The 21,731-nt window shown below is 43.1% G+C and overlaps 1 protein-coding gene across 2 annotated transcripts in view; it reads left to right on the top strand.

The window, feature by feature from the left end:
* The first annotated feature begins 487 nt into the window (after positions 1–487).
* The window catches only part of LOC121573324 (anoctamin-1-like), a 58,662-nt gene continuing 37,418 nt past the window's right edge, over positions 488–21,731 (top strand). For both annotated transcript variants that reach the window (XM_041885205.2, XM_041885206.2), the window contains exons 1-9: positions 488–666; positions 2,574–2,746; positions 5,757–6,101; positions 11,099–11,197; positions 11,652–11,803; positions 16,173–16,227; positions 16,634–16,685; positions 16,887–16,942; positions 17,033–17,074. In XM_041885205.2, coding sequence (XP_041741139.2) covers positions 600–666; positions 2,574–2,746; positions 5,757–6,101; positions 11,099–11,197; positions 11,652–11,803; positions 16,173–16,227; positions 16,634–16,685; positions 16,887–16,942; positions 17,033–17,074 — 1,041 coding nt within the window. In that variant the 5' untranslated portion in view covers positions 488–599. The remainder of the gene's footprint in view (positions 667–2,573; positions 2,747–5,756; positions 6,102–11,098; positions 11,198–11,651; positions 11,804–16,172; positions 16,228–16,633; positions 16,686–16,886; positions 16,943–17,032; positions 17,075–21,731) is intronic.

Consider the following 21,731-nt stretch of genomic DNA (forward strand, 5'->3'; position numbering starts at 1 on the left):
TCCACAAAGTCAGCAATCAAGTTTTTGATACGAGTATGAAAAGCTGAGTGCATGACAGTGCAGGTCAAATAAGGTGCAGGTCAAATCATTACATTATTAGAAATCATAGAACCATTATGCACTGTAAGATGTTGCCGCGTTGCTCAGTCAAATGAGTGTATCGTAATTCATGCATTTCAAGCATGAAACATCCCCTGCGTTTGACGGATAGCCTCACACCTACCCATGTTGGAGGATACATCAGATCGTGGGCGGCACCAGCTGTCTTTTGCTGCTTTCACCACCACATTGACCATCCTAGTGATGCACTGCACTGAAATATATTAAAGCTATTTGGCACGATGTGTTGTGGGAGGGCACATAATGCACATTATGTCGTTCGTAACGCGTATGGATTAGATGTCTTGTTTAGAGAGAGCGAGCCTCTGTAGTAGGCTAGCCTTCGGTGGGGAGGCAGGGGGACGTTCTGTGGGAAACCCAACGTTTGCATGACACATCACTGCATTGAGCCCACGGGCGCAGTGAAGGCTTCGACTAGATGATGTTCAGAGCGTGGAGGATAGAGGGAAGAAATCTGTTGAGATAAATAGTATGTTCAAATGGAGAGACATGGTGGTGGTGATGATGATCCGATGCAACCCATAAACAATCATGATAAAGTCTCTGGTAAGTTAATGCTGTTTGATTAAAGGCTGATTTGAAATTATTTTCTAAATGTACAAGCTCCAATAAAAAGAAGCGCTCCACAGGTAGGCTATGGTTGTATAAGGTATAGAGCTACATTTGATGGATGAATATGCGGCAGGTTAGCGGTTAAGAGCGTTGGCCAGTAACTGAAAGGTCGCTGGTTAGAATCCCCGAGCCAAGTAGGTGAAAAATCTGTCCATGTGCCCTTGAGCAAGACACTTAACCCTAATTGATCATTTAAGTCGCTCTTGATAAGTGTCTGCTAAATGACTAAAGTAAATGTCAAATGTAGGAAGGCAGGCTTGTAGCCTAATCTTTAATTATATGAAAGCCCACTCGATTTATTTTTAACACATTATTTTTTGCATGTTTATATTTGGAAACGATTTATTACACATTTGTCATCATGACCATTCACTGTAAGGTTATAGCCTACTGTAATGTAGCATTGAGAGGTTTGTTTACCTGGCTGTCAGTGCTGATCAGTATTCGGAGATGAGTGTTCCACTGTGGAACCAGTTGGACTACCCTAGGCTACAGTAGCTGATAGAGAGAGAAACACAGACTGATATATTTATGTAAGCACGACTCCATTTAAGCATGCCTTATACTGTCATCCAAACTATTTTAACTTGAATTCATAAAAACAAATATGTTAAGAAATGTTTTTGACAGTTTTTGTTTTATACAGTATCTATCTATCTATGACTACTATTGAATTATTCTAATGTTGAATGGTATGAGGAATGGAATTAGCATAGAAAGGTATTCTTTCTGATAAGCATGTAATTTCATTTTGCTTTAGCTACTCCATCACTACATGTCATATTCCTTCAGCTCTCAATAACTTCACATAGGTTTGTTTCATGTTGATATAACAAATCAAGCTTCTAAATCGGAAAAGAATCACTTTACTATTTGCCAATTTTGATTCATATAGCATCTATATGGAGAGATACAAAATAGTTTTTGTATCATTACTGAATTGTAAATTCTAACACACAATTTTGCAGTGCAAGACAACATCAGGTCACTAGTTTTGACTGAATGGAGCTGTCAGTGTAATTATATCATGTAATTCTTAAGCCTATTATGGTCCATATCAGGCTCCTGCTAATTTCAGCACACACTCCTTTTTTCTCCTAAAGAGCACCAATGGGCCCTTATCTGTGAAAGGTTATTACAAGGACTTGACTTACAGTATATAGGAGTCTTTGACTGTCAGAAGCTGTCCCTAGCATTGCCTAGGGTAAGGGAATCCTTGTGAGTCATTGCCCAAGAATAGGCAGATACTTGGTGGGGTTCCTTTGTATTCCTTCAAAGGTTTTCTCAATGTAAAAGGCATCTCAATGTTTCCTAATCAAAGATCAGATCTGTACATTGTCTAGGTACGCTAAGATATTAAAATATTTATAGAAATATTGTCATACAGGCATGTGGGGTGACAAATGAACAAAAATCAAAGCGGTAAACCGAGGCAACGTTAGCCTTTAGGCCATGAGAGATTCATGGACATGCTTACACGACCAGTGCTTTACCATTAGCTCTTTGAAAAAAAAATTGCTCAACATTCACACAACATGCACGTAGATGTTGAGTGCAATGAAGATATGATCAGATTCTCAGTGATTATAGTCAACTATATGGGTACTTCCTCATCCACATGGTTGGTTTACCCTAGAAATTAATACCCAAAGCATGTTGGTTCTTTTTTGTGGCTGTCAAGAACGTCATCATACGATACACAATGGTGGGATGCTCATCATGCTTCTCATGACATTGAGCTGGACAGTGCATTCTTAGCACCATTTGACCTGGAAGCACATATCAGAGTATCAAATACTTATATTGTTCCAACCGAATCATATCTCTTTCCTCCCCCACAGGTAAAACCTTTATAGTACACAACCTCTCTGGTAGTCTTCTCCCTGAGTTGGAAGAGCAAGGCGCCATGAGGAGGAATGACTATTATATCCCTGTATCCGTTGAGGAGAAGGCAGCTGACTTTGGGAACACTAAGGATGGTGGTGATGGCAAATACAACCAGTATGACTCCATCGTAAGTTGTCTTCTATACATTGGGAATTTGTATTTGTATTTATTAGGGATCCCCATTAGCTGCTGCCTTGGCACTGCAGCCTTGACTCTTTCTGGGGTCCAAACACATTAAGGCACTTACATCACACATAAAACAAAGGATAAAACAGTACATCATATAACATTATTACACCACTACCTATCTACAATACAAAATGTATAATACCACCATACAACAATATTACAATGTACGTGTGTAGAGTGCGTGTGATAGCGTGTGTGTGCATATGCGTGTGTCTGTACCTATGTGTATGTATCTCTTCACAGTCCCCGCTGTTCCATAAGGTGTATTTTTATCTGTTTTCTAAATCTGATTCTACTGCTTTCATCAGTTACCTGATGTGGAATAGAGTTCTATGTACTCATGGCTCTATATAGTACTGTGTGCCTCCCATAGTCTGTTCTTGTGAAGAGACCTCTGGTGGCATGTCTTGTTGGGTATAATACAAAATAATTTGACATTTGTTCCTCAAGATCAAAGCATTTAATAAAGTAGTTCAAAGTGTGTAAACAACTGATGGGCATATCTAATCCTGGGTGGAATCTTTATTTTAATCCTCATTCATCATATTTACCACACTAAGATGAATTTATGTGTATAATGAGTGTATGTTAATAACCTAAAACCATTCAAAATAATCTCTTCAGCACTGTTCAGCTGGCTTTTGAAGAAAGAAATGGAGCAAATAATGAATTCTCATAGGAAGTAGCCCCCATCTACTGCCTTGTGTTAGCAGTTGTGTAGAATGTTAAAAAGTCCGAGTTGGTGTTCCTCTCTTGATGAGGACTACTCTCCTATCACTGTGAAGATTGTATGAGGTCAAACTTGTGGACCTTTCATTTGGTCAGCGGGTCATTTGGACAGTAATTGCAGTCTTGGTCTATCTAATCACAGACACACTGGAATGATTAAGTGAGCTGAGATAAGCACTTAAAGCAGGCAAGAAAGGTCAAGTACATTGGTCGAAACGCCGTCAATTAAATCAGTGCGGAATGCGGATGTATTGTTATGTATCAAGTGACTGCTAAAACATACACTGATGGATTTTTTTTGTTGTGAGGACCTATTTCCAGAATTAGCTTATGTATTCATTATGATATAAAAATGATGCAGTATTGTTGTTCAGCTATCCTATAGTGAACTTACGGGTGTTATGTTCAAACCTCTCCCACAGGACTCTGCTGATAGTGAATCGGCATGATAGTTAGATGGTTTAGCACCAATAGCAATACAGCTGTAAAGGTTGATATGCAAATGTGTAAGAAGATATGCATGCGTCTCTAGATTGGGGGGCCTGTGGCTGAGTAATAACACTATTGATATGCATGCTAGTTTTGCTCACAACACAGAAGTTAGGAGGTGGGTGGTTGAATTAAGGGTACTGGTTCTCTCCGTTCCTGTATCTGTAAAATGTCGTAACCACATCCTTATTTTCCCTGTGAGGAGTGACCTTTGCTGTGACTTCCTGTTCTGAGGGGGCTGAGGCTTGTCGTCCAGTGGGATGCTTGTACTGAGATGTTTCTCCAACGAATAGGGCTTTTTTGTCTCTCGATTATCAAATAGGTTTGTTTTCCATGAGGAAACTACTGTTTGTTCTCAAGGCATGTTCCATACAGTATGTGATTGAAAAAGCAATGAATTTCAAGCAAATAATTGCAGAGCAAATATTGTGTTTGGGTGTGCCTTACCAGTAGAGAGAAGATACAGGTGAGGCCATTCAAACTAGAGTCCCTAAACAATATCTACACAAATGTACTTTGTGTTAATGCATACAATCCATTTTGAGTTATTTTAAGGTAAAAAATACCTATATCCCTATTATATATCAATGTGTGTCACTATACCTAACAGTTATTTTGCAGTAACACATCTATATAGCACAAGGGGGAAATATTTGTGCTTAATATATAAATGTGTAAACATGACGGAATAGCATTGTATTCATGAACCCTTCCCCGCAGAGAAGGATTATTTCAGAGTCAAAGTTGTGGTGTTTGTTTATAACAGACTATATGGCACACATTTAGCTTTTCATATATCAGCTGTAATAAGATGCAGTACATTTTATTTGACAAGGTCATGAGTTCGATGTGGACAAGTGCAGTACATTTTTGAAAGATGAAAAACAATACATGCGTCATTTACACAATCCTCATCTGTAAAACAAACATATTTTTGACTCTGTAAATGGGGACAATTTGAACTACAACATTTATCATTTATTATCCCTTTGGGTCGGGGACCTCGCTGGGCCGGTGGCTCGGGGTGGGAGGGGTCGAGTGCACCCTTTGACAGGGGTGGCCTTGGGGAACTCCGATCTGCCCTGTTTGTTTGCATTTTTAGATATAATTTTTAGATGTATGTTTTGATGTTTTTGTTTTGTGATGTGTATTATACAAAAACTACAATATTCCATTTAATTTAAAGCCTTACTTCAATTTGCTGCCAAATCCCATTTCACACTATAACAAATCGTGTATTTACGGATAATGAAGCAATAATGTTTTTAGGTCACAGGCTAAGACAAACACCAGTCTCTTTGTTACCATATGTTCCTCTATGAGTCGTACTGTCAAATAGTGTATAATTGATTTGGTCACTGGTCTTCAGGTACTGTATGTCCTCATGAGTTGGATTAGGACATGTAGTATTATGAGAAAGTCTAACGTAATGTGTTGCAGGTGCAAATACTATTTTGTCATCTTTTGAGGGGCATCATTTAATCTCTACAGAATGATTAAATTCCCCCTCCATGAAGAAGGCAGTAGCAGAGATGGGGTTGAGTGCACTGATTTATCACGGTGGAGAGGGGGGATTTGACTAGCCACATGGCTTAAGCTTTTGCAATTTAAAAGATAAACAAATGTGCAAACAACAAATTCTCACAGGCTAGAATTACACATGCCTTGTCCTCATGATCTGCCAACATGTCTCCATTAAAAACTACAATCCCCTTTCTCTCTCTTCTCAGCACTTGAACTCCCTCAAGTCAGATGAGGCAGCCTCAGGCCCAAGGCAGGGGCCTACATTCCAGGATGGCCAGCGGCGGGTGGACTATGTTCTCACATATCATGTCCAGAAACCCCAGAGTGTTCGCCGCAAGACATCCCGCTTTGCAGATTACCGCATCCTCAGGAGCCTGCGCCGCAGTCTGAGCATGATGAGAAGTCGGGACACACCACCACCCAAAGAAGACCCTGAGATTGCTGCCTACAAGCATCGCCTTGACTACCATGAGGATGACAAGCGCTTCTGCCAGAATGAGTTTGAGGATAACCTTCGGGAGATGGGTCTGGAGCTAGAAAAGGATGAGGGGGTGAGTTAGTGGCCTTCGACTGTGTCTTTTCCCCACACTTTGGAAAAACTCAACAGTAGAACATCTCAAGAGGTCTTTTTGGAATAACCTAGCAATTAGACACCCTAACCTAACTGATACCAAAAATGTTGATCGAACTATTCTGTAGTAGACTCTGGGTTAGTATTCAAGCCCTGGTGTGGTGGTGCATTTAGCCTAGTCAGGTTGTTCCATTGAACACGACTTAATTCTCCATTCCTCCTCCTAATATTGACTGGTTGACATTTGTCCATCTATTGTTCATGTAGCGATTGTATCATCTATCTTCATACTGGAACAAAGCACATTGACCTGCCTCTTGCAGTGAGGGTTTCCTGTGTTCAGTTATGATTTTTCAAATCTACAATAGCCCTGTATTCGTCAAGTTATTGATCTTCACCAAATATACAGCACCAGTCAAAAGTTTGGACACACCTACTCATTCCAGGGTTTTTCTTTATTTTTACTATTTTCTACATTGTAGAATAATAGTGACGACATCAGAACTATGAAATAACACATATGGAATCATGTAGTAACCAAAAAAGTGTTAACCAAATGAAAATATATTTTATATTTGAGATTCTTCAAAGTAGCCACCCTTTGCCTTGATGACAGCTTTGCACATGCTTGGCATTCTCTCAACCAGCTTCATGAGGTAGTCAACTGGAATGCATTTCAATTAACAGGTGTGCCTTGTTAATTTGTGTAATTTCAAGAGTTCAAGGAACAGACACATCTCAACATCAACTGTTCAGAGGAGACTGCTTGAATCAGGCCTTCATGGTCGAATTGCTGCATAGAAACCACTACTAAAGGACACCAATAATAAGAAGAGACCTGCTTGGGCCAAGAAACACGAGCAATAGACATTAGACTGGTGGAGATCTGTCCTTTGGTCTGATGAGTCCAAATTTGAGATTTTTGGTTCCAACTGCCGTGTCTTTGTGAGACGCAGAGTAGGTGAACAGATGATCTCCGCATGTGTGGTTCCCACCATGAAGCATGGAGGAGGAGGTGTGATGGTATGGGAGTGCTTTGCTTGTGACACTGTCTGTGCTTTATTTAGAATTCAAGGCACACTTAACCAGCATGGCTACCACAGCATTCTGCAGCGATAAGCCATCCCATCTGGTTTGCACTTAGTGGGACTATATCATTTGTTTTTCAACAGGACAATGACCTTACACACCTACAGGCTGTGTAAGGGCTATTTGACCAAGAAGGAAAGTGATGGAGTGCTGCATCAGATGACCTGGCCTCCACAATTGTCACGACCGTCAGGGTAAGGAGTAGACCAAGGCGCAGCGTTGCAGGCAAACATACTCTTTAATGAGCGAAAACACGATCAAAACAAACAAAGACGGTAACGTGACAGTTCACGGTGAAACTAAACCAACTAGAAACAAGAACCCACAAAACCAAAGGAAAAACCGACAGATTAAATATGGCTCCCAATCAGAGACAACCAGCAAACAGCTGACACTCGTTGCCTCTGATTGGGAGTCACTCAGGCCAACACAGAAATACGGAACATAGATCTACACACCCTGGCTCAACATAACAGTGTCCCCAGAGCCAGGGCGTGACAGTACCCCCCCCTAAAGGCGCGGACTCCGACCGAGCCAACTAAATACCACAGGGGAGGGACCGGGTGGGCACTCCGCCTTGGCGGCGGATCCGGCTCTGGACCCGATCCCCACTTCCTCTCCAACCCCCCAAAGTACCCCTGGTCCTGTCTAGCCCCGCTGGCCGGAGCCGGACTGACGACACGCATCCCTGGCTTGGTGCGTGGAACAGGAACGGACCGGACCGGGCTGACGATGCGCACCCCTGGCTTGGTGCGTGGAGTAGCAACTGGCCGGACCGGGCTGACGATACACACCCCTGGCTTGGTGCGTGGAGCAGGAATGGACCGGACCGGGCTAACGATGCGCACCCCTGGCTTGGTGCGTGGAGTAGCAACTGGCCGGACCGGGCTGACGATACGCACCCCTGGCTTGGTGCGTGGAGCAGGAATGGGCCGGACTGGGCTGGCGACGCGCACCACAGACTTGGTGCGGAGAGCAGGAACGAGCCGGACAGGGCTGACGAAACGCACCACAGACTTGGTGCGGGGAGCAGGAACAGGCCGGACCGGGCTGGCGACGCGCACCACAGGTTTGGTGCGGGGAGCATGAACAGGCCGGGCCGGGCTGGCGACGCGCACCACAGACTTGGTGCGGAGAGCAGGAACGGGCCGGACAGGGCTGACGAAACGCACCACAGACTTGGTGCGGGGAGCAGGAACAGGCCGGACCGGGCTGGCGAGCGCACCACAGGTTTGGTGCGGGGAGCAGGAACAGGCCGGGCCGGGCTGGCGACGCGCACCACAGACTTGGTGCGGAGAGCAGGAACGGGCCGGACAGGGCTGACGAAACGCACCACAGACTTGGTGCGGGAGCAGGAACAGGCCGGACCGGGCTGGCGACGCGCACCACAGGTTTGGTGCAGGGAGCAGGAACAGGCCGGGCCGGGCTGGCGACGCGCACCATAGGCTCGGTGCGGGAAGCAGGAACAGGCCGGGCCGGGCTGACGACACGCACCACAGGCTCGATGCGGGAACAGGAACAGGCCGGACCGTACTGGGGACACACACCACTGGCCCTACGCAGGGATCAGGAACGGGCCGGACCGGACTGGTAACACACCCCAGTACCTCTCGCCGTGCCTCCACACTTTCCCTCTCCTCTGTGACCAGTGGCCCCCTTAACCTGGCGGCCTCCTCTGCACACCCGCTGGACCGCCTCCATCGCGGCCTCCTGCTGCCCCGTCGTCCACGTCGTGAGCCCCCCCCTAAAAATTTTCTGGGGTTCTCTCCTCCCCGTGGACCAGGCCTCCCTAGTTCTCGCCAGACTCTCACTCTTCTGCTTCCAACTCCCGCTATTCAGCTCCTCAATTGGCTTGACCCAGTCGAAACTCTTAATCCATTGCTCCATAGACCAGCCTCTCTTCTCTTCACTTAGCGGGGCCCAGTCGAAACTCCTACTCCACTGATCCCAGGTCCTTCCTCTCTCCTCTTCACGCTGCTTGGTCCAGTTTAGGTGGGTTCTTCTGTCACGACCGTCAGGGTAAGGAGTAGACCAAGGCGCAGCGTTGCAGGCAAACATACTCTTTAATGAGCGAAAACACGATCAAAACAAACAAAGACGGTAACGTGACAGTTCACGGTGAAACTAAACCAACTAGAAACAAGAACCCACAAAACCAAAGGAAAAACCTACAGATTAAATATGGCTCCCAATCAGAGACAACCAGCAAACAGCTGACACTCGTTGCCTCTGATTGGGAGTCACTCAGGCCAACACAGAAATACGGAACATAGATCTACACACCCTGGCTCAACATAACAGTGTCCCCAGAGCCAGGGCGTGACAACAATCACTTGACCTCAACCCAATTGAGATGGTTTGGGATGAGTTGGACCGCAGAGTGAAGGAAAGCAGCCAACAAGTGCTCAGCATATGTGGGAACTCCTTCAAGACTGTTGGAAAAGCATTCCAGGTGAAGCTGGTTGAGAGAATGCCAAGAGTGTGCAAAGCTGTCATCAAGGCAAAGGGTGGCTACTTTGAAGAATCTCAAATAGAAAATATATTTTGATTTGTTTAACACTTTTTTGGTTACTACATGATTCCATATGTGTTATTTCATAGTTTTGATGTCTTCACTATTATCCTACAATGTAGAAAATAGTAAAAAATAAATAAAAACCCTTGAATGAGTAGGTGTCCAAACCTTTGACTGGTACTGTATATCTGATAAGAAAGGACAGCATGTGTAATATATTTTCTCTACAATGGGAGTAATTATTTTCAGCCTTACATGCAAAAAGAGGCCTAATGTCATAGGTTATTACATACACCATAGAGAGTGGCTATTGACCCATTAATCATTACTCATTTATCATAAATCATTACATTGATCAAGACACAAGATACATTGTGTCTCCTATTCAGATTGAAATACCTTTACAGTATAAAACATGTTTGGGATTTAAAAACCATGGGAAATTGCCCTGTATGAAAGACTAATGGTAAGGCCATAGTTCCTAACCACTCCATTTTGCTAAACAATACTGAAACCACTTAAGTAAAGATTTGACATGTCTTTCCTGTTCTATATTTTATTGTTGATATGTGTTTCGTAGTGTCTGTTACGTGACATTTTGGCAGAAAAATGGTAGGAGGCATGTGGTTCTGTGGGAGTTGGGTTCCCATTGCATGCATGAAGAGGTCTCCTACCGTTTAGTGATTGTTGCTCACAAGGGAGAACTTTTGTTTTGAGTGATATTAAGGCAAATCCAAAATGATTTCATACTTGTTCACAACATCCTTATGCTTTGTTGAGTAAGTCTGTACATAGTGTATTCAACACTACTTGTTTTCTTTTATTAACTTACTTTGTCCATGAATGAGGGTTGTTTGTGGATAATCGAACCAGAGCCCAAAAATAGAAGGGCTCTGCTTGATATTGCTGTGGAAAGTGTAGTCTGCCACAGTGTTCTCAACAGACAGGGCCAGGACCCTGAAGTGGGCTGGGAGGTGTGAGGAAGTGGGTCAGGAGCATATGAGAGGGACTTACATAACGACAGTTGTTTTTTATAGAGGAGATTGTGGAGAGAGAACATTAGTCCGATATATTTGACTATGAGACATTGTTTTCTTTTCAAGTGGATACAGCCTTTGGCTGACTCTAACCGACAACAATCCTTTCTACTGTAGCATTGCGACTTTTTTGCAGTTGCCATGCTGCAGTAGCATTGCTGTGCTTTACCTTGGAGAGACTGATTAGTCCTTAGAGATGTGAAGGTAGCTTTATTCTAGAGACGTATATATCATGCAGATAAAACAGGGGAAAATTATTTCAGCACACGTAAAATTTCCATGCAAACCTTTTGCCTTATTTATAAAAAATTCAACACAACATTCTCTGTTTTCTAGAACAAAATCCCGGGAATTGGCTTCCTGAAGATCCATGCTCCCTGGAATGTGCTCTGTCGGGAGGCAGAATTCATGAAGCTCAAGATGCCCACCAAAAAGGTATGATCTGCCTTTAGATGAATCACTGTGGATCTCTGGTCAGTTTCTATGGGAGGCCTGCATCCCAACAAGCTTCCCCCTAAAGTCAGGACAACGAAGTCCCTGCCCAACTTCCGAAAACGTCTAAAACCCTATTTCTTTGAAGGGTGACTTAAAGAACTCTCACAGTGCCCCGACGCCTCCCCCCAAAAAAGAAAAAAATTCACTTTTCTTGTTCTACTAGCACTGATGTTGCTGATAAACACATTGTTGAGGGAACATGTTCTTGATAAGATTGTGATGGGTTGTTGTCTCACCTAGCTATCATAAGATGAATGCACTAATTGTATGTCGCTCTGGATAAGAGCGTCTGCTAAATGACTAAAATGTAAATGATATAAGAATTATGTAACTAAAAGCCTTTCATGCACTCATTTCTCAACATGTTTTCTTCCTGTTTTCCCTTTCTCTTCAGGTGTACGAGGTCAAACAGGGAAGTGATGTGGTGGAGAGGATCAATCTGTTCATCCACAAAGTGACTGCACCACTTCATCCTAAAGTGGAGCCGAATAGACCCCAAAATGTGAAGCATCTCTCCCACCCTTTCTCCAGGGAAAAGCAGCACCTGTGAGTATAGTAGTAGCACTGAGACATGTGGCATTGAACATTAAGCACATTCTGACGTGATCAACTTTGCGGAGCTCAAAGGTTAATGGGTGTACTTCCTGTACTATGGATGTGAGAAATTCAACGTGGCTTGAAATGTGTGTCATGCAATAAGGAAGATATATATTTGCAATGCAAGACATGGGTACAATGCTACAGTATAGCTATTGCAATCATTACAGTAGGGGCCTCCTGAGTGGCGCAGCGGTCTAAGGCGCCACTACAGCCTGGGTTTCGATCCCAGGCTCTGTCACAGCCGGCCGTGACTGGGAGGCCCATAGGGCGGCGCACAATTGGCCCAGCATTGTCCGGATTAGGGGAGGGTTTGGCCAGGGGCTTTCCTTCGCTCATCGCACTCTAGCGACTCCTTGTGGCAGGCCGGGCATCTGCAAGCTGACTTCGGTCATCAGTTGTACTGTGTTTCCTCCAACACATTGGTGCGGCTGGCTTCAGGGTTAAGGTGAGCATTGTGTTAAGAAGTGGCTTGGTGGATCACGTTTCGGAGGACGCATTACTCGACCTTCGCCTCTCCTGAGCCTGTTGGGGAGTTGCAGTGATAAGACAAGATCGTAACTACCAATTGGATATCACGAAATTGGAGAGAAAATGGCGTTATTAACACTAGAACCACTAGAACCACTAAAGCAGTCATTTTGACTGCTCATGAATTTAAAACAATTATTACTCTGCCATTTTTTAAGTCTTGTCCCCCTCCGTCCTTGACTTTTCCTAAATAAGTCTATATAACACGCTAAATGACTAAAATGTAAATGTACCGTTGTTAGAATCTTAATATGAAAAACAGAACTGGAGTTATAACCAGTTTGATGTTTTTCCCCCGTTGTTCCTCCTTTTCACAATAGTAGGGCCTGCTCAGCTTCTTCTCCCAACAGTGAAATGTGCCGTGCCCAGTTTATAATTACACCAATAATTGCCTCGAAACTAATTTCACACATATAACAACAGATGAAATAAATTAAGAATGTATGATTGGGAGGATGGGTGTGTTGACAAGCGAAGGGAAGCGAACAATGCATAATTATGTAATCACCAATTATGAATGAAGAACAGGGCGGCCCATTCAATTGTATTAGTATGTTCTAATTATAAACTCAAAATGTTATGTACCCTATTTCAGTCCACCAAATCTAAGCAGGTTTATCAGTCTACTCTGGCCTACTTGGAGTACACAGTGAGAGCGTGCGTAATTTACAATGGCAAGAAGACCAAGACGAATGGATGCACATGCTGTGTTAGCGATGCTACAAGATCCAAATGAAAATGACTGATGGCGGGGAAGAAATTGATCATGACAGCTCTGATTATTCTTCTGATTCTGAGCCTCAGCCTGAATAACCTACACCTTCTAGGCTTAAGCACAAAAAAGCCAGAATGATAGGCACTGCGTAGGTTCCCCCGCCACTACCAAATGAAACAGTGAGACAGGAGAGTAAAAGAAAGAGTATTCTGTTACCTTAGACCTTCATAAACACAACCAAATGATAATTTTTGCAATAGCATATATGAAATATATTAATTACCCTCAAGAATTTCCCTGTATTTAGCGCCATCCATCATTCCTTCAATTCTGACCAGTTTCCCAGTCCCTGCCGATGGGGAAAAACATCTCCACAGCATGATGCTGCCACCACTATGCTTCACTTGGGGGATGGTGTTCTCAGGGTGATGAGAGGTGTTGGGTTTGCGCCAGACATAGCGTTTTCCTTGATGGCCAAAAAGCTCAATTTTAGTCTCATCTGACCAGAGTACTTTCTTCCATATGTTTGGGGAGTCTCCCACATGCCTTTTGGCGAACACCAAATGTGTTTACTTTTTTTTTTTCTTTAAGCAATGGCTTTTTTCTGGCCACTCTTCCGTAAAGCCCAGCTCTGTGGAGTGTATGGCTTAAAGTAGTCCTATGGACAGATACTCCAATCTCCGCTGTGGAGCTTTGCAGCTCCTTCAGGGTTATCTTTGGTCTCTTTGTTGCCTCTGATGAATGCCCTCCTTGCCTGGTCTGTGAGTTTTGGTGGGCGGCCCTCTCTTGGCAGGTTTGTTGTAGTGCCATATTCTTTCAATTTTTTAATAATGGATTTAATGGTGCTCCGTGGGATGTTCAAAGTTTCGGATATTTTTGTATAACCCAACCCTGATCTGTACTTCTCCACAACTTTGTCCCTGACCTATTTGGAGAGCTCCTTGATCTTCATGGTGCCGCTTGCTTGGTGGTGCCCCTTGCTTAGTGGTGTTGCAGACTCTGGGGCCTTTCAGAACATGTGTATATGTACTGAGATCATGTGACGGATCATGTGACACTTAGGTTGCACACAGGTGGACTTTATTTAACTAATTATGTGACTTCTGAAGGTAATTGGTTGCACCAGATCTTATTTAGGGGCTTCATAGCAAAGGGGGTGAATACATATGCACGCACCACTTTTCCGTTATTTATTTTTTAGAATTTATTTAAACAAGTTATTTTTTTCATTTCACTTCACCAATTTGGACTATTTTGTCCATTTAGATAAATCCAAATAAAAATCCATTGAAATTACAGGTTGTAATGCAACAAAATAGGAAAAACGCCAACGGGGATGAATACTTTGCAAGGCACTAAATGTGCAGAAGATGTGATTATGTATGAATGATACAGGCTGCTACCTATAATTATTAATCTCAGTAGGTGCATTTCCCCATAATGTGATATGGCCCTCTTCTACCCCCGCAGTCTTTGCCAGTCTTGAGCTTTTTTTCATGGCTAATGTCCCCACTGTGCCCTACGGTAATAATGTAGAGGTGCAATCAACAGGCACAAAATCTGAACCAAGATGTTTGTAATACTACGATTCAATATTATTTTTAAACAGAGACTTATCCTATAATGTTCAGGGAATAGCTAATCCGCATTTGGATGTTAGAATATTATGTATTGTGAAAAGCACAATATTATAATGTGTTTTGAGCTATGTTTTATTCAAGAGAGTGGGCATAGAGGTTACAGGCTATTTTGAGCTCCTGACTCTCAATGAACATTGTGTAGGCCAGGCTGCTGACTAACACTAGCTACCAAGACATGTTGCAACCATATTCTCCCTGTAACCACCTTGTATTGTATGTCTGGTCTAACTAATGACAATATGTGTATGACATCTTGACCACAAAAAAACATTGCTGTCCACGTACAGTACCTACAAAACTGATATGATATCTGAAACTTTGAACATCCCACGGAGCACCATGAAAATCCATTATTAAAAAATGGAAAGAATATGGCACCACAACAAACCTGCCAAGAGAGGGCCGCCCACCAAAACTCACGGACCAGGCAAGCAGGGCATTCATCAGAGAGCCAACAAAGAGACCAAACATAACCCTGAAGGAGCTGCAAAGCTCCACAGCGGAGATTGGAGTATCTGTCAATAGGACCACTTTAAGCCATACACTCCACAGAGCTGGGCTTTACGGAAGAGTGGCCAGAAAAAAGCCATTGCTTAAAGAAAAAAATAATAATAACACGTTTGGTGTTCGCTAAAAGGCATGTGGGAGACTCCCCAAACATATGGAAGAAGGTACTCTGGTTAGATGAGACTAAAATTGAGCTTTTTGGCCATCAAGGAAAACGCTATGTCTGGCGCAAACCATCGGCAGGGACTGGGAAACTGGTCAGAATTGAAGGAATGATGGATGGCGCTAAATACAGGGAAATTCTTGAGGGAAACCTGTTTCAGTCTTCCAGAGATTTGAGACTGGGACGGAGGTTCACCTTCCAGCAGGACAATGGCCCTAAACATACTGCTAAAGCAACACTCGAGTGGTTTAAGGGGAAACATTTAAATGTCTTGGAATGGCCTCGCCAAAGCCCAGACCTCAATCCAATTGAGAATCTGTGGTATGACTTAAAGATTGCTGTACACCAGCGGAACCCATCCAACTTGAAGGAGCTGGAGCAGTTTCGCCTTAAAATGTCTAGTTGCTAGATGTGCCAAGCTTATAGAGACACACCCCAAGAGACTTGCAGCTGTAATTGCAAAAGGTGGCTCTACAAAGTATTTCGTTTTTTTGTCTTATTTCTTGTTTGTTTCACAATAAAATTGTTTTGCATCTTCAAAGTGTTAGGCATGATGTGTAAATCAAATGATACAAACCCCCCAAAAATCAATTTTAATTCCAGGTTGTAAGGCAACAAAATAGGAAAAATGCAGAGGGGGATGAATACTTTCGCAAGCCACTGTATGTCTGCATGGAACACCAACATACTTTCTCCTGGTTGAGTACATTGCCCTTTAAATAAACCCCTGACAAAAGGCTCCTCTGTCTTCTGTATTAACAGGTTTGATCTCTCAGACAGAGAGTCTTTCTTCGACAGCAAAACCAGGGCCTCAATAGTAAGTACTATAGATTTGCTTGAAAGATGGACAAGACAATAAAAAGCCCTTCACACCACAAGTAAATTTATGATTTGTTAATGTAATCAACTTTTCATTGGATTCTTTCTCAATCAGCATAGATTGCTCCCAGTGGAGATGGTGTAGAACTTTACCGCTTAACAGAAACATCAATACTGAGCTATAATGACTTTGGAGATCGCTGTGAAGCTTGAAAACAACTTGTCCATCAATGCATTTAGAGTTGTTCATTAATGGCCAGGAGTTTAATTTAAAGAGGTCAATTTCTTAACATTCATGGCACAAGACAGGATTTCTGCCCTATTTGGATGTGATGATTACCTGAGATCATCTTAATACATTGCAGAGGTATTTTTTTAAATGTTCATGTTATTTACCCGTTTAGGTATATGAAGTGTTGAAACGTACAAGATGCACTAAAGCCAAATACACCATGGGTAAGCCAAGCCATGTCCCCTCTCTCTTAGGAATATTACAATTCATTCTGATCCTGTAGGGGTGTAAATGACATCTGTCTTATTATCCCATTTAAAATACCTTTATAGACAGCACTACATGTAGGATGCTGTAGTATAATATTATTGCTATTGTGTGCCTTCTGTTTGATAGTAATTTTGATCTCTTGAAAATGTTTACAGGAATCACCAGTCTCCTTGGCAATGGTGTTTACACTGCTGCGTACCCTCTTCACGATGTGAGTGTATTACCACACATATCAATACCCATGCAAAGCCAGGCGCTTTGTGACCAGACAATACTCATTGTGTCATTACTTGTCTTGCAGGGGGATGTTGACGGCGTGGGGGCGGAGGCCAATGACAGAAAGGTGAGACGAGCAAATCATTGGTTATAAACCATTTTCTTTTTGTGAGGACAGGAATGTATTGTTGATAGTGACAGAGCATATTGAAAAGGTTAAAGCACAGAATTCAAACGCTATCTAAAAGCAAGCCCTTACCAGCGATGGAGAGGAAAAGCCCCTTTTGGCTTAGAGAATAATTATACTGTATGTATTGAAAGTGTCACCACGGCAACAGGCTTAATCCCTTTTCACCATCCTCAAGCATTGTACGACAATCAGTCTGGTCGAATCTAAGCAATTTACGCCCAGAGCAAAGAAAATCCTAAAGCCTCAGAGAAATACTCAATTTCCAAGCTGCCATATGGCAGTGGTATGTTTTTTCCCACCCATGTGCTGTAGTCCGGTGCACAGAGCAAATTGAATGCTCACAGAAATTACTTATGTCCTTGAGATGAGGGCATGATCACATTTCAGAGTTGATGTCGTTATGTGTTGTATCATGGTTTGTTGTTTTTCCAGTCCTGTGTTCTTTTACGCTAGGCTGGTCTATGATGAGTCACAGGCATCACTAATTTGTCTTGCAAAGTGGGCGCTCTGTTTGGGAACAGACAGGGCCATTGGGGCGGAGGATAGTAACCTACTGAAGCTTTTTTGGTGCTGTGCCATTGGGACTACTGTTCAGTAAAAATATAATATTTGTGAGGCTCTGATGGCAAGACCCCTGGGTGCCCATTTCCCTGCCTGAGAGCGATGGCATTTTATTAGTGAAACCTCATGTCTGACAGGCAGTGGAGTGCAACATGAGACCAACAGTGAAATTCACTTATATAATTTCATGTAGATGCACGCTAGCGACTAATGAGGAGCAATATAAGAGTCGTCTAAATAACATTTGATGCTCAAGGATGACCTTGAGCTTGAACCGCCTACTGTCAGACGACACAGACCACAGAACCCTGTCTCTACATGCTGATCCTGGGCCCAGTTGCATAAAACATCTTAAGTGTTTCCCTTAAGCACGGAAGTCCAGAGAGGACATATTAATACAAATAATTCCCTCGTTATCGAGATCACAATTTATTTATATCATGATCACAACATAACAAAAGTTGTTTTGTCGAGATCACGAGATAAACTCTATAAATAGGAGTGGAGGTATTGATGATAGATTGTCAGTATGGCTGAGGCGGCAGAGCCCACAGTGGATCAGCGCGTACGTTTCTATTGATTGATACACTAAGGGATGGTAAATTTCATGCTAACATCATGCTTTTATTTGTGTTTGGAGCTCATTATCAGGTTCTAAGTTAGAATGTTAGCAAGCTAAATATCCCTTACCTTGGCTAAGAGCTTCTGAGCTCGTGGGGCATTTAAGCCCTGAACGATGCCTGAAAGGCAGCACTGTCTCTGAGGCTGTGCGCCACCCCAACGACCACAGCCAATCGCATGCAAGCAACAACGCAACTAACTTGGCTACTCTTGTGAGTGAGTGAGCGAGCGAGCTAGCTAGTTAGCTAGGTAGTCTTGTTAGCTAGCTAGCTAGCTTGTTATCCATACTGGTTGTTAGCTTGCATAACTGATATGTGTATAATTGTATGGGACACGTCATGTTATATGGATAATTTAAGTTTACTGAGTGGGTGAGCTCTATTCCTGACAGGCTGATCAGATTCAATAGCAGCCTCAGAGGCTGATAAGTGAGGATGCTGCCTTGTATGCTGTCTGCAAGGAGCCTTACATATGAAACAGCCTACAAGGCAGCATCCTGACTTACCAACCTCTGAAGCTGAAATTTAATGTGATCAGCCTGTCAGGAATGGAGCTCACTCACTGTACATTTTTAAATATTAACACAAAACATGTGTCCCTCATACACATATCAGTTATGCAAGTTAACAACCAGCACAGATAACAAGCTAGCTTGCTAGCTAACAAGACTATCTAGCTAGCTCACAAGACTAGCCAAGTTAGCTGCGTTGTTCCTTGCATGCGACTGGCTGGGGTCTTGGGGGCGGCACACGGCCTGGGAGACAAGGCTACCTGTCAGGCATTGTTCAGGGCTTAAATGCCCCACATTGCAATCAACGCGGCCACAGGGCTCCTTGGTGAGGTGGTTATAGGCCCTTTTCACGTGACGTCAGACAACTTCCGTTCTGCCGCGATGCAGGTTATGTTTACATCCGGTGTCGCTTAGGAACGCTTAGCTAGTAGCACATCATTATGGAGTTCACCCAGTCCCTTTCACATCTGCCACCAATACGACTTAACGACGTAGAACGACTTGCTGACAAGTGGTCCCTTACTTCAAGATCGAAGCTTGATAAAGGCTACAAGTTCTTCGTTGAAGGTTACCTGTTTGATTATGAAGGTACGTGTTTATCTTTATTTAGCTTAAATTAGCCCTATGCTAGCGAAGGTTATGAGCTGACGAGTTTCTGTTTTGCAGCCTCTTTTTAATATTACTGCTGTTTGTATCGACCGTAAGATAAGAGTCAGTAATGACTCTATGGTACTCCTTCACCCTCCGTATGGCCCTCTCGACTAAAATCCTCAGCCGGGCGATGGCCTGGGTCTTAAGAGTGTCCTCCCTGCTGAGCTGAGGAGATTTTTTCAGTGGAGGGATGACGAGTGTTGCCCCCACTTCTGACAACATCCTCTCGATCAGGAAACCCTTGTCCGCCATTAATTCATCTCCGGGCTGAAGTAAATGCAAGATCTGACATTTCCGTGTTATTTCCATGTCGGAGATGGAGCCTGTGTAGAGCTTTGATACAAATGTGATAACACCACATGGAGCTACACCAATCAGCCCTTTAAAGGTGGTGTGATTTTTGTAGCTCGAAAAGGTTTCTGACTGTAGTGAGAGGGAGGATGGTGTTTCACAGCGGATCTCGGTGCAGTCTACTATAACTCTCACCTGAGGGCAGTAGAGCTTGAACTTATCAGGCATTGTGGCCTGCACCTGCTCTCTTGTCATCCACACCGGCAGTGAGCCAAGAACCTGGTAAAGGTAGCTAGTCCATGTTAAAATGATGCGGCTAACTGTGGACAGGCTGACCTCAAAGATGGTAGACAAGGTTTTCTCCTGAAGCCCAGCTGCAACACGACACAGAAACATAAATAGTTCATCAATAAGTGGAAGTTTTCGGTGAGGGCTAGGTGTCACATGTGCCGTTTGCTGTGCCTTAGACCAGTATACAAGCCGTGAAGCAGAGGGATAAACAGAATCCCAAAACACAGTGAAGACCTCCTTTGAGCTGAATCGTGTGTAGTTGCGATAGTCCTCATCTGTGACACAAAAATTAAAAAGGAGTGGATGCTGCTTCTTAACTGTCAGGTGCTGGATCTCAATTTCTAGGGACAACACTTGCAGCTCCAACTCTCGAATTCTTTGAGTAGCACTGTCCAGTTTACCTTAAGGGGAAGAAAAAAGCATACATGTTGGTAGGTTAGTTATTACTCATCTATCCCATCCCATTTTCAATAAATAAAACTGAAGAAGCTTCTAAGATGGATGAGGTTTAAAACGCCAAGTCTTTTCACAGAGAGACCAGTTACTCCAAATCGTAGTATAAAATAGTATTTTTACTTAACTGCCATATACTTTTACTTTTTTTGCCAAACAGATACATGGTTACTCTTATTTGTAATACTAACCAGGAGAAGGACGGCAGGCATAGTCGTGATCGTTTGTCACTGCAGGCAAAGCACCCTCTGTGCTGTCAGGCATCTCATGATCAGAATCATCCAGGACAGCAACACCAAGACGCTTTCTTGCTCGCTGGTAAACTGACTCCCGAGCTTGTGAGCCGCCTCCTATATGTGTGAAATTAACCATATGCTTGTCATGATACATTTTGGTAATCACTTTTCAGTCCCTAAAATGACAAAATGTAGCAGCTATATTGCATCAGGATTAAATTATTAAACATTTTGTACAAGTAATATATTATTGGATTACAGTAGTATTACGTTTAATGCTGTCTACCTATCCTTACCCCAATCATTCCAGTGGAATCTAGACGGCACTGATCCCTGTTTAATACGGATCCGTCCACTGGCCGATGTGTATCTATCCTCAGGGGGAAAGTGCTGACTGCAAACAAAGGTGCTCCCACGAAGAATCTTAAAACTTGGTCCCTCATCTCTCCTGATCGCCCCTCACCCAACGGGCACGTATTTCTCCATCAACAGGGAAATCGTGAAAACTCAGATACGGGAATTTCTGTTTGTTGTTTGAACAAAATGGTACACTGCAATAGCATCTTCTCGAAGATTGTGCCATGCTTCGGTGTTGGATGGGATACTGTTGCGATACAGACACCGAGAGAAAAGAAACAGCTAAATTAACATTCAGCTTTGACCAGGAATCAATATTTATCTAGCTATCATGCACAACAGTATTTGAATAGGTGAGTTACTATACATTCATGAATAAACTAACTGCCTAACAAAGGGTTAGATAGCTAGCTAAGTAAACTTGTTACATTACAGCCAGGCAGCAATGTAACGCTACCTTTTAACGTTATCGGTATCTGGTACTAAGTTGTTGTTAGCTAACGTTAGCCCACTTTTTAAGTAACTAAGGCAGTGAACAATTATGAATTAACAATAACGTTAGCAAGTTACAAACCATTGCATATACGTAAACATTATTACTCTTAACTTTACTAATTTAACT

The sequence above is a fragment of the Coregonus clupeaformis genome, unplaced genomic scaffold, assembly GCF_020615455.1.
Source record: "Coregonus clupeaformis isolate EN_2021a unplaced genomic scaffold, ASM2061545v1 scaf0266, whole genome shotgun sequence".
In the NCBI taxonomy this organism is placed as follows: Eukaryota; Metazoa; Chordata; class Actinopteri; order Salmoniformes; family Salmonidae; genus Coregonus; species Coregonus clupeaformis.